The sequence below is a fragment of the Drosophila teissieri genome, chromosome 3R, assembly GCF_016746235.2.
Source record: "Drosophila teissieri strain GT53w chromosome 3R, Prin_Dtei_1.1, whole genome shotgun sequence".
NCBI lineage: Eukaryota > Metazoa > Arthropoda > Insecta > Diptera > Drosophilidae > Drosophila > Drosophila teissieri.
In genome coordinates this window covers 18,490,555-18,504,531 of record NC_053032.1, presented here as the reverse complement: position 1 = coordinate 18,504,531, position 13,977 = coordinate 18,490,555, and the positions used below count along the sequence as shown (strand labels likewise).

At 42.6% G+C, this 13,977-nt stretch overlaps 1 protein-coding gene across 2 annotated transcripts in view; it reads left to right on the top strand.

The window, feature by feature from the left end:
• LOC122619976 (hemicentin-1) overlaps positions 1-10,639 on the top strand; it is a 57,799-nt gene extending 47,160 nt beyond the window's left edge. For both annotated transcript variants that reach the window (XM_043797218.1, XM_043797219.1), the window contains 5 exons: positions 1,509-1,671; positions 5,796-6,017; positions 7,083-7,382; positions 8,238-8,395; positions 9,199-10,639. In XM_043797218.1, coding sequence (XP_043653153.1) covers positions 1,509-1,671; positions 5,796-6,017; positions 7,083-7,382; positions 8,238-8,395; positions 9,199-10,086 — 1,731 coding nt within the window. In that variant the 3' untranslated portion in view covers positions 10,087-10,639. The remainder of the gene's footprint in view (positions 1-1,508; positions 1,672-5,795; positions 6,018-7,082; positions 7,383-8,237; positions 8,396-9,198) is intronic.
• The last annotated feature ends 3,338 nt before the right edge of the window (positions 10,640-13,977 follow it).

The following is a 13,977-nucleotide window of genomic DNA, read 5'->3' as shown; positions in this document are numbered from 1 at the left end:
ATTTTAAAAGCAATATATAATATTTGTTTAGGAACTATGTATTTTAAAGTGTGTCAATCAAAGTTAAAAAGCTTTACTTTTGCTGATTAGTCTTAGTATCTCAATTTCAGTTAATTGGATGTTCGTGGTTCGGGAACTCAATAAAATCCTAATGGCAAACCCATCGATTTTTATTAGAAAGAATGAAATAGGCCCCGTAATCAATCAGAGCTGCCAACTCTCAAACTCTTTTTCTAAACGATTGGAGTTTCCATCACCATTCTCTCAATTTCCATAAATCTCGACTTTTCCCCCAGGCTGTTGGCAAACTTTTCTTTTGGTGTGTGTTGGTTTCGTTTTTTTTTTCGTTTTGTTTTTTGTGACCCATGTTTTTCTTTTCTTGCCCTAATTAAAATGACAGCCACGCCCACGTTGCGAGTCAAAAAGATAGCAGAAGCGAGGTTAAAACGCGTGCGGACTGACAAATAGGCTGCAATTTGCGTTGACTTTTCGCCGTGCACCCGAAGTGATTTCAATTTTTAATGAGTGCTGCCAGCCTGAAGTTGATTAAGTGCGTTGATTCTGCTGTTCGCAGTCAACGGAAAAGGACAAAGGTAAACACGCCCCGCCAGGACACAATGATACGTAGATACGCAGTTACGTAGTTACGTAGTTACGGGCCACGAAAGCGAATCGATTGCTGGGGACGTGTTGTGCGAATGGTCCACTAGTTTGATGGGTGTGTGTGTGTGCGTGGGTGTGCACTTGACCGGAGACGAAGGATTTCATTAGCACAACATTTGACAAAATGCAAACAAACAAACAAAACAAGCGGCACAAACAATGGCCAAGACCGCAGGCGGCCACTTAGCACTGGGATACAATGGGATAGACAGGCATTAGAGCCATGTTAACATGACTTCCTTCCTCGCCCACAATTCGCACGGATATGGATGTAAATGTACGAATGTATGTATATATTATACTCCCATATATGGGGATAGCCGTGGGGCAGGACCACAAAATGCTTCATTTGTTTTTACTGCCGGGCATTTTTCCTTCCGGCTTTCACTACGGCCTTCCAGCATTGACATGACATGAAATTATATTAATGAAAAACTTATTGACAGCTGCAATCAATCAGGGGCAACTCTGACAACGCACTGGCCCCGTATCCATATTGATTTAATGAATTAAGTTCACATTGATGTCGAGCGCGGCTGCCTTCAATTCCATTCAACTGAGTGTCCAAGTGTTGGATTTAAGTAGTTGCACAAAAAGAATTTTAAGAGCTATATACATATTTCCAAGGCATTAAAATGAATTTTTGATTTCGCATCACTAGAATGTAGAATAATTCATGGCACAACATTATCGTGGTAATTTCTAAAAATAAAAATATGTATGCGTTTGGGGCCCTGAATGGATCGAACGATTGTCCTCGTGTTCAATCTATTTTTACCCATGTAACCTGTACCCATGTTCACCCTTGAGTATTGACGAAACACTGTCTCCTCCGCTTTTTGCAGGAAATGGACTTTGGCACCATCATGTGCTGGGCCGACAACAATGTGGGTCAGCAGAAGGAGCCCTGTGTGTTCCATTTGATAGCCGCTGGAAAACCGGAAGCGCCCACCAATTGTACGGTGGTCAATCAAACGTCCGACTCGCTGGAGGTTTATTGCATTGAAGGTGAGTTATATGGCCCACACAGAGCTCATACATATATATATACATACATATATATAACATATATATACGTCAAATTGCCAGCCAATTTGTTGCCCTTTTTCATTCGCTTCGGTTCGCTCGCTTTTTTTCCCTCCCATTTTGTTTCTATAATTGCTGATGAGCCAATCAATGGCCGAAAAAGGCATTGGTCAATGGCAGAGGGGCCAAAGGAGGAAGGAGGCAGGCGCAAGTGGGAGTGGTCATGTCCTGAGACTTCCTTTGCAGCATGAACACGAGTGTGCGAGCGCTGTAACATGTATATGTTGAGTTTCCTGCAACGCTTTTCAGACTCATTTAAAATACATGAGCGACTTAAGTGCACTTTGGCAGCCATCTACGAGTATGTCTATCCACTCATACAGATACCGATTCGTATTCCGCCATACACACACACACACACAAAGTTACACACACTAAGAGATATCCACACAATCGTAAAGCACAGCCAACTTCCTTTCGTGATGCAGACACAAATAATAAAAACGCAATGAAAGCATAAAACTAGAAAGGAAACGCTTCGCAGAGCGGGTGGAAATAATGTTCCTAAAATTTCAATTCCAGTTTAAAATTTGCAGTAATAAATAAAATAGAAGAAGACTGAAGACTGCAGACCGGTGATGAGCGGAGCTGTAAGCTGCAAGGACGAAGAGTGCACGGCCGAAAGTTAAGCGCAAATTTGTACATACAAAATGTTTTGGCTTGTTAGGCAACTTGCTGCCTTCCAGTTGCCAGTTACCAGTTGCCAGTTACCAGTTACCAGTTTCCGAAGACTGAGAAGACCGAGAGCGGAAACTTTAAATACAAATTCAATTCGCATATTTTATGCGCAGCGCAAGAGTGCAAAACGCAAAGACAGAAAAATGCCAGCAAAGCGCAAAATAAGCAGCACAAATTGCAGTCCCAGAGTTCAAAGTTCGCAGCGATAGAGTTGCACATTAGCGCAGACAGAGAAATGTCCTCGCAAATTGCAACAGCTCCGAGCTTATGATGCATTTATGCAGTCCTTGAGTGCCGAACCGGAGACAGAGACATCGAGGGGATGGACAAAAGGTGGGGGGGTTGGAAAGCGGAGGAAAAACCGGAGGGAAAAGCATGCGGATCCTGCGAAAAGGCAACGCAAATCAAAGCGTTGCATAACGAGGCGGCTGCTGCAAGAAGTGCAACAAAAAGCGCATAATAACTGCATACTTAATGGCGCTCTTTCCCGCTGCTGTTTGTTACGCCCCCGCATGGCGCTTTCCACTTTTCCTCCCCCTCCCTCGCCATCCGCTTTAAGCGCTCGATGTTTTCCACCAATTGCCGGCAATCGCAATTGTTGTGCTTACTTAATGTTGTCTCAAGTGCTTGCCCACTTCGCGTATGCGTAATGTGTAATTGCATTACTACGCGCTGCAGAATGGCGAAAAGCGGGGAAATTCCTCGGCAGTTACGATTCATTGTTGCGATTCATGGAACCGCTCGGAAATGCTTGAGTTTTCCCTTTTTTTGTATACGTTTGATATGCCGTCTGGCAGCAATTACTTTGTTGACTTAATCTTTGGCTTTAGAGGTTGCCAAATTGAAAGGATGCACATAAAGTAGTTTTGTTAATTCTAATAAATAACTCTGCTAAACTATAGATTCAATTCAAAATGGAAAGCACATTTTAATTTTGTTATGCAATTAATGCATTTGGAGTAAACTTACTAACAATTCGATCTGAGTAGAACAACCGCTTTGAATTCCTTATCAAACTATCTACTTATCTGGCCCTCGTTAGGCGGCCACGTTGCGTATACTTGATGACCAAACTTTAGTTTCCATTACGTATGCAGTGCAGCGACGGCTTAAAGCTGCTACTGTTCCATCTCTCCCTCGCCGTCTTGAAAAGCCATTGTTCGCCTTATTACCGCATCACTCCCACAGTCCACCCACTTCCGCCCCCTTTTCCCTTTCCGACCCTCCGGCTGCTAATTTAGTGGCTGCACATTATTATCATAGTCATCAGCATCATTAAAACTTTAACGCAAGTTGTTTAAGCACAACACAAGAGCAGCAGCATCGGGATCAGGGTAGCGCACACAATGCGATACTTTTTATATTGCACTTCACATTAAGGCGAACGACTGCTGAAATGCCACGCCCCTTGCTGCCATATACCAAACACCGCCCCATGCCCACCGCCCACCGTCCAACGCCCACCGCCCACAGCCCTTGGTCGTTTGTTTTTATAATAACTCAACTTTAGCTGCGGTCGACTTTAATAAGCCAGCACGCAAGTTGGCCAACTCAACTCGACGTGGCCAACGCCGCAGCTCAACTCGGCTCAAACCGAAGCGAACGGAACTTAAACCAGCGACTTGAATCGAAACCAATGTGCGGTGCTGAAGACAACTCCACATCTTTGGGGGCCAAGTTCGGTTGGCCACTGCTGTTTTTATTTTTCCATTGCGCGGAAAACAAAAAATATAACAAACTTACAGGGCAGCGGGAATGGGAATGGGAGCGGCAGCTAACCAAACTCATCAAGCGTCGGTTTAATATAATAAAATTTCAGTTTATAACATTTTGCTTCGCTGCTGACGATGCTGCTGCACTGAGAAATAATCGAATTGAATGGCAAATAAAGTAATGCAGATGAAAGTGCATTTTCAGAATATAGTTGTGAGCAGTGCAGTCTAAAAGCAACCATTTGAAAATGTTACTGGATCAAAATTCAAGATTAAATGGTTTTAAATACTGTTAATCTCATTTTATGTTATATATTGACGCTGATGAATAAGTGTTTTGAGAGTGCCTAAATGCATTTTTTTGAGTGTACTGCCGCTTCTGCTGCTGGTCGCTCTTGCTTTATTATTTTTACTCCACTTGCGCTGCTTCCATTGTTGCTGTAGCCAAGTAAATAAAATTAACCCATTACAATGAAGTTTTTTTTTGCTCTGACAACGGAGCTGCGGCAAATTTCATTAGCTAAACGTTTTAAAGTGCGCACAAAATGGCCGCCGACGAGAGGGAGTAGGAGGGGGTGGATTCCTTGAAAGGGAGCAGAAAATAAGAATGGAATAAACCCACCGAATCACCCAGCCACCCAACCACCCACCTAACCACCCACCGAACAATGACGCTTTGAGGCAAAGGCCAAGCACATTCTCTTTACTCTATTTCCGTGGCCTTTTCTTTGTGCCGGCGAATTCGGGTGGCTAAAAAGGCGGCCAACAACAACTGAAATTCATAGCAACATATAAAACATTTTCCACAACAATTTCTCCTTGGGACCCCGAGGCTGAAGTAGTTGTTGCTGGTGGAAAAACCCGCTCTAAACCTTTTCACTGGCCGCCGCTTTTATTACAAAATATTTGAACATTTTTCGCAAGTGTTTTAAGTCGGCTTTTGTGTCTACAATGAAGTGGCATTTGAGCTGCCAAAGCTAGGCAAAAACAGCCGCTAAAGAAGTGGCCCAACATTAGCCTCTTACTTTTGTCCAAAAACCGCTTCGCCGCTCCTCTTCAGTCAAAGGGGCAAAGTGGAGTGGGTTTTGGGCCAGTTCTTTTGTGGTGTGATTAAATGGCATTTAAAATGTAACTTTAGATTACTCTAAATATATATTTTCGGCCGCACTTGAGAGTTGAGGGGCACTTCAATTACCAGAGAGTTCAACTCAAAGGGATGACCTTAAGTTGGGTGTTTCTAAGTAAGGCTTTATGTACTTGAAATAATTTTAAAAGCACATAAAGTTGAGTTCATGGTCAACAAATAATTTCTTAACTCGATGGCTATTGTAAATGGTTTCATTTGATGTACAGGTTTTCTCACTGACTTGGCATTGCAAAGTTTGAAAGCTTTTAGTCAGTGATAAAGCCATTTATCTGTTTTACCTGGCATCAAATGAAATCCCCAAACCAAAGTCCTGGCATTTGCAGTCATCAATAAATCCCGCCAAGCCCCTGAGCAAAGTATAAATAAGACTCGCCAGTCCATTGGCAACTACTTAATATTAATAAGCTCCAAGTTTCGTCCCCTTGGCCAATACCAATACCGGCCAATATGCAAAGTAAGCCGCAGTTCGTGACAAGTTATGCAATCGCTGTGTGCTCTTATTTCCGCAGGATTCGATGGCGGAATGCGGCAGTGGTTCCTCATGGAAATCTTCGACCAGCACAGTGGTCAGCTCCAGGCCAACATCAGTGCCAAGTTTGCGGCCCTCAGTGTTACGGGTCTGGATGCAGGTCGTCTCTTCCGGATCTATGTGTATGCCGTCAATGGACGAGGACGCAGCGATGCCATTGCCCTCGATGGATACACTTTGAAGGCGGCCGAGAAGCAAACCGGTTAGTAAAATAAATACTATTACTACTGTTTTAAATGTTAAATTCATAAATCAATAAGACTGGGCAAGCCAGCACTGCGAGAAATATTTCCTACTTAGATATACATATAGTGCGCTTACATTCATACCTGTTTTTTCCAAAATTATAAAAAGTTAGCTCTTTTCCTGACTGTTCCTTTGTTTCTTATGATTTTATTATGCTAATATCGAGACTTACTCTCATTTCCTCGCAAAACGATGCTAACTGCATAACTTAATGCGGCGAAAAGCCGCTGTATCAGTTTCACAGCAAAGATTGTCCTGCGTTTTATGATTATTATGCCACCTCGCAATTTAATTACGCTAAACTGCTCAATGAATTGTAAATTCAGCGACACAAAACTGCAGGCGAAAGTTTTCGCCCAGTAAACGCCAAATTTTATGAATTTTATGCAGCCTTCCCACGCAGAAAGTAGCGCAAAAAAATCTGAAATGATTAGCATTAATGAATTGGGGTTGGAAGAATGCGCATAGCGACTTTCTTTTATTGAGGGTAAGGGTGAGGGTAAGGGTAAGGGGTCTAAACGAAAAAGGAAATTGTAATGCTAATTAGCCAAAGGAAGAGCTGACAAGAATTTTATTTCCATTTTGGTACATTTCCCGCTTGGGGAAACCAAACGAAAGGAAGTCGAAAAGCGAGCAGGGCATCTAGAAGGGACAGTCACATTTTGTGTAAACAACTTGAGCCGACATTTCAATTTTTCATAAAGTCAGTCCGAGAGCAGCGGCAACTGGGGAAAGAAAAGTGCAAAGCAAACACGGCAAACGGCAGGAAAAGCGGAGAAAAGCTGAGATGGAAATCAGAAAAGAAAATTGTCTTGGCTGGGTCAAAGCGTAGATGCTCTGGGTAAAGGTTAAGCCTGATTATGATCAGCATTTATAGAGGATTCATTCAGTCAACGCAGATATTTGTACTCCTCCTACAAACACGGAAAGAAATCGAAATATTTTCTTAAGTCAAAGTAGCGCAAGAGAATAGAATACTATTGTAAAATGATTCATCTTTTAATCGGATTTACCTTTGCAGTTGCCTTGACCTCCTACAAGGGCAGTGCGCAGAGCCCGGATAACTTTGAGCTGACACCGATCCTGTCGATTGGCATCTTCGTGGGCATCCTGGTGGCCATCGTGTGCATCGGCATCGGCACCATTGCCGCACTGAAGCTGCGCTCGCACAAGCATCAGCAGCAGCAGAAATTCGTGCATCCGAATGCGAAATTCTCACGTCCGGGCAATTTGCAAATTAAGGATAAAATCTCATTGCCACTGAGTCACTCCGAGGAGATGTACGACGAGAAGAATCCCGATGTGGTGCCCTACAACGAGGGTAAGTTACCGGTTCCCAAAAATCCCTTTTGCTTAGATCCCCAACCTCCGGGTGGGGCGGGGTGCCCTCAAGATAAATGGCGTCTGCCCAGGCGGTTCTGTGCACAATTTATGGCCGCCGGCTTGGGGGCTTCCCCCTATGCAAATGCATTTGACAGGCCGTCCAGGGCTCATGCAGGCAAAACAAACAGGACCCAAAGTCCTGAGGAGCTGGCTGGAGGAGAGCTGGCTGCATTTTTGTGCCAGTGCTGAAATATTTAAATGACAGCTAATTGCTGTCAGCTCCTCGCCGGCTAGCTTGTTTGCTCGTGTGTCTGCAGTCGAGGGCCTTAAAGACCCTGTTAAATGCGGAAAATGGGTAGTAGCAGCAGCAACAGCAGCAGCAGCAGAAGGAGCAGCAGCAATTTCACTCACTGCACGTGCTCGCTTGATTAATGGCAATCAAGAAATCAAGCGGCAGCTAAAGCAGAAGCAGAAGCAGAAGCAGCTCCACCAGCTCAGCACAACAATTTAATCAATTTTCCAAACGTAAAGCAATTTCATGGCCAAAAAAAAAGGGAGAGAAAAAAGTAAACTATGGGGAAAGCCAAGAAAGCTGGCGATGGGCGGCCAAATGGGGCAGGGAGAAAACTTGGTGCCGAAAATCACCAAAAGATTTGAGGGCGTCGGCCGGGCCAGAAACTTTGGCCATGCTCCTGCTACTTAACAACAAAGCAGAGAAACGAAAACGAAAACGACTCAAAACTTTCCAAACTAACTAAGCGTTCTCCATTCTGATCCGTTCCATGATGTTCTCTCAATCAACCCAACCCCAACACCAACGCCAACCCGAACCCCAACCGGAATTTCCATCCAGTTGATGGCGAATATAAACAAAAATCAGCAACACAAACGCCATCGGGACATCTTTCAACGACCAGCGAGGTGGAAATCAGCTGCAAGCCGGGCTCAACATCCGGCACCGGAATCGTCCAGGCCAACTCGGCGGACAGTGGCACCTATCAGAGCAGCAAGGTGAGTCCACGGCAGTTGGCCAAACTTTTGGCCACCGAAAACTTTTAATTACAGTCGAACTACTCTATGACGAACTCCGCTTTTCCTCCCCCATCAGCCATCCCAAGTGCCGGCAGCATTGCCATGACAAATGCTTTGATTTGATGTCGCAAATTTCTTGCGAAAATCCTAATGCTCTTGAAAACAATTTGGGCCAGATTAGAAAATAAACTTGTGATTTTAGCCCTGCCCGGAAAACTGTTGGCAATTGGCACTGAGGATTTTTGCCTCACTTAAGGAGTTATCTGGCTGGTATTCCTGCATTTCCAAGAAAGCCCAAATGGTTTTTTTTAATAAATTGAAAATTAAGTTACTTGTAGTTACCTTGCCATTTCCAAAAACTCTTCTAATACTCTTTTCTCAGAAATTTCATTTAATTAGCAAACAAATTCAGAATAATAACAGCTGTTAATTAAAAGAGTTTTTGACCTTAGAATTATATCTATTTTGATTAAATGCTGAGGATATTTATAAAAACTAACAAATAAATGATTTGTGTCTTAGTTTTTCATTTAACGTAAATTAAATATTATCTCTATTTAACATTTAATATTTCTGAGAATTTTTTAATTCCCTGTTTGTGATTATTTGCTAAACTCAACAGCAAGCGTGATGTTTTTCAATTATTCTTCAGAATGTTGAAATGAAATGTTCACAAGTATTTGGGTTCATCAAGCAAATTGTTCGCTAGTGGAATCTCGACTGTTTCAAGAAATTCTCTGATGGCGGTTTATTAAATGCCTGCCCCATTCTCTTTCCTGCAGGACGATGAGCTGCACTACGCGGAGCTGTCGCTGACCAACATGCCATCCGGCAGCAGTGGCGCCTCCAAGAAGGGCCAGCCCATGGGCGGTGTGGGTGTGGTGCAGCACGTGGTGCAGCAGCAGCAGCAGCAACAGCAGCAGCAGCAGGGGCAGGTTCAGCATCCCCATGCGATGCTGGGTGGCACCTTGCCACACGGCTCCAGTATGCGGAAGCTGCTGCCCACCATTCCGGCGACGGCGACGCTGCAGCGCCACAAGCCAAATGCGGGCGGAATGCAGCATCCGCACCAGCACGCTCCGCCGCCCACGTACGACTACGATTACTTTGAGGAGCCGACGATATATGCGCAAATCGATGCGTACAAGACGATGCAGGTGGACACTGGCACAGGTGTGGCAGGTGTCGGTGTCGGTGTTGGTGTCGGTGTAACTGGTGCGGCGGCAAGCATCTCATCGCCGGGGTCGCATGGCACACCATCCACGGTGTCGCCGGGCACCGTGCAAATGTACACCCTGCCCCAGCATCCCGGTGGCTACCACACACTGCCGCACAACCATCACGCACAGCAGCAGCTGGCGGGCGGTCCGCAGAACTCCGCTTCGATGATGCAAATGATGCAGCAGCAGCAGCAGCAAATGCACCACCATCCTGCGTCCAACATGCCGCCCTCCTACCAGCAACACCAGCAGCAACAGCAGCAGCAGCAAATGGCCCATGGCCAGATGCTGGTCTCGAGCAACAGCAGCGGATTGGCCTCCACCACGGCGGCCGTGGCCAGTCCCAGTAGCTCATTATCGGGTCTTTCGGGCGTGGGCAAGTCCTATTCGCGCGAAATAGTCACCGTGCGCACCCCGCTCATGTACTCGCAGCAGGAGAGCTGCGTCTAAGGTCTCCCCCTGCTATCTTACGGATACACCAAGTCCCCGATTCCACATTCCCCATTCCCGATTCCCCATTCCCGATTTATGTAGTCATGTAAGTCTTGAGCTCTTCGTGGTTGGTGTCTAGGCTAAGTGTTGCCAAAACGAATTGAAGTAGATTGCAGCGTTCTGTGGATTTGAAGCGATGTGAATCGCTTGTGTGCTCGTCGGGGAACTGAATATTTTTTAATATAAAGCTCATACAAAGGCTGCCACGAAATCTTCTGCACTGAGCATTACAATCCTAATATACAAACAATAATTCGGTTACCGCACCAATGTGCAACCAGTAAGCCCACATTACTTTTAACTTTAGGCCACAAATGAATAATTCAATCACGAAATATACATATTTTATTTTCGATTTGCGGCTGCTGCGGCAGTAACATATCACATAACGAGATTATAATTTAGGTGTACATACAAACAACAATGTTTAATTAATGCGTCAGAAAAATTTGAACCATAATTTAAAACCCAAGCTGTAATATAAATAAATCAAAATTCAATGCGAAAAATTAACAGAATTACATAGCAAATTTTGCACAGATTGCAACATTTTTGAATGCAGTTAGAGAAATTATGTTTTATTTCTATCAGGTATATTTTCAATCAATTAAAAGATGTGAGTAATGCAGCAGAAGATGATTGTTCCTTCCTTACAGTAAGTACTCAGATGGACACACAGCCTAAGCCATATTTTTTCATCAGATTACCACACACTAAGTAAGAAGAAGTATGTAATAATTTCGAAGGATACTTTGTAAATGTTTGTAAATGTCAGCTGAACAGCAAGGAGCTGCAATTTGTTAGGAATTGGGCTCAATGAACGCATACAAGTAGAATAAATTTAGTAAGTATATCCTCGATATAATAGACTTAAAGCTCACGCTCACTCAACCGAAGATGGGCGAGCAATGCGAAAGCGCACCTTCTTGGCAATTATATTGAAAATTAATTACATTATTCAAATATATGGTAAACAATATAAATAAAACAAACACTCACACTCAAAGACCCAACAGACACAGATACACACACACACACAAGCAAATTAGCTGCAATTAGCTTAGCATAAATGAATACTAAGTATTAATGTGTAAATAGCAAAATCGTAAATCAAATGTATTAACGAACCCAAAAAGCAAATCAAACAGAAACGCTGCAAATTAATGAATGTAAATTAGTTGCACATTCTATTCAAAAAAAAAAAAAAAGAAACTCCCAAAGACTATAAATAACAAAAAGAAAACACAACAAGGACCTATTGTTGGTATGTAAAGTTTGAAAATAAAAAAAAGAATTGGAAAACCAAGAAAAACATGTGGGAAAGTTGTTGTTTGTAAATGGCATTTATATATCAAATTGTATTTTTTCTCTTCAATGTTTGAACTGTGAAAAGGCATAAAGTAACAAAATAAATGCACATTGTAAATTATTGTTACATTTTAATATTTACGTTTTTAGGAAATGGAGGAGAGAACACACACACACAGAAATCAATACTTCTTTAAAAGTGTGTATAAAACCAAAAGTTGAGCCGTAAGTGTAAAAGACAGATTATTGGCCCAGCATGGCAACTGCAATTTCCATTTCCAGCTAGTTAAGATCAAAATAAGAAAAACGAAAAAACAAACTAAAAAAAAAAGAAACAAGTGATTTCTCTTACATCAATTAGAACGAAATACAAACAAACGTGCATATATGGTTCGGTCATCATCATGTGTGCGTATATTTCTGCATGTAAGTGTTCCAACCAATCTGAATATAAACTAAGTGTAGCTAATTTAACGTCTAAACGAAGCCATAAAAGATAATTGTAAAATATACTAATGATTTAGTTTAACGCCAGGCATATACTCTACAAATGAATTATGAATGTATGTTATGATTAAGCACTCGAAACGATATGGAAAATACCCCTCCCCTATCCCAAATGAATACAAGGAATACAATAATAACTTGCGACACAAGAAACAAACTGAACAGCAAACAACTGAATGAACTCAACCAAATAAATCCATACAAAATTTCAATGAAAAGCGTTCCAGCATTGTTTTCTTTGCCAGCGGGACTCAAAGATTTTTCACAGATTTTTCACAGATTTCAGATGTCTGCCTTGGTGGCATTATCCCGTCTCAGTCAGCGATGAGGCTCAAAAGAAGTCTCGGCCCATTAGCGACAAGGCTTTCACTGCTGCAGCACTGCAACAATTTCAATGCACAGTCAAGTGCAGTGAAAAAAAAATCATACAATCTTTAACATTTCATACAAAAAGTTTCTATTTTTATTGATATATACCCCAATCATCCTAATTTATATCAAATAGATGCATAGTTTGTTTTTAATCAGCTAAAACGCAGCTTAAACTTAGTTAGTTTAAAATATTATAAAATATTTGTTCAGTGTAGAAACACAGTCGGAGGTAAATTGACAATGCTGAGTTGCTGGCGTCTTCTTGTAGCGGAGGCCCCAAGGCCAAAAGCAAGGCAAGTAGCCTTTTCAAATTGTGCACTCAAATGGACACAGGCGAGGACACGCGACAACGTGGCGTATGAGTTATTTTGGCTTGTGTGTGCGAGTATGTGAGCGGTACACTAGCATCGCTTCCATTTGGCTTTCCTCATTTTTCCTGGTCGTGTGTTTGGTTTACACACTTTTTTTTCTATTTTGGCAAACGTTTGCATGTGCAGCGAAGCGAAGATCTAAGAGAAATGAGACAGCAGGAGACATCACATGGATTTGTGGCCTGGCAATGGCAATGGTCATGTTTGACAAGCTACCCGGGTTGCTCATGACTTTGCTCTCTGCCCATTTCGCTCGGTATTTTAAAGTATTTGCTTTATTCTGCCTTGCTTGGCTTAAAATTAAAAAGCACACACACAATGATTCGCAAAAATGATAGGGAGAGGAGACAGAAATGGTGATTGCTGCGGGGGACCAAATTGAAGTTGCCGACCAAAAATTACGGCATCGTCGGGAGTTACATAAGAAATACATATATTTATTTATTAAAAAATATACATTTTAATATTTAATATTATTTTAACAGTATTTCTATTAATTTACCCTTTACTTATGTTGACTAAATATTTAAAAGTGTTCGGAAACACTTTGCAGTCCATTAGCCCTGAAAGATTTCTTCCGGCGTAATTATTAATTAAAAAATGTCATTGGCCCTTCGTTTTGGTGACAGATTTAGCAAATTTAAAAACTGCAAGGACTACAAAGACTATGCTCAATTAAACATTTATTCCGATGGCTTGAGTTTAAACGCGTTTAAGAAACAAAATACTTTAATTGAGGAAACCCCATTTATATTATAAAGTACAGCACTTTTTTTGCGATTTGCACATGCATATTTATAAGCGGCATCGATCCACTCTCGACGGAATATGAAAGGCACCTCAATCAGGATCCCCCGATGGCTGTTTGGTTGGCTGGCACTTGAACAACCCTTCAGTGGGTTCCTCCTCGCTTTTGTACCCATCATCCATTGTTATCTGCTGGCCATTTGTTATGCGCAGACCAGGCACCAAACACCGTACCGTTCGATGGCAATGGCGATGGCGATGGCAACCAGGTCAGTTTATCCTGGCCGAAGGGTTATCCTGGCTGGAGAGGAGCCTGGAGAGGCAAGGAGATTTGTTGGACATCCATTCATCAGAATCGGTGCGCATAATGCAGGCGTATTTATAACATTTGACAGAGCATCCACAAAGCAAAACGTAGCGCAGCCAGGCAATCCGTAATCGCACTCACAGCCCCCCACACTCTCGAGCACTATTTATAATTATTGAACTCGGGGATTACGGACGGACTCTCCTGCACATGTGAGCTGCACATGGAGCAATGCAT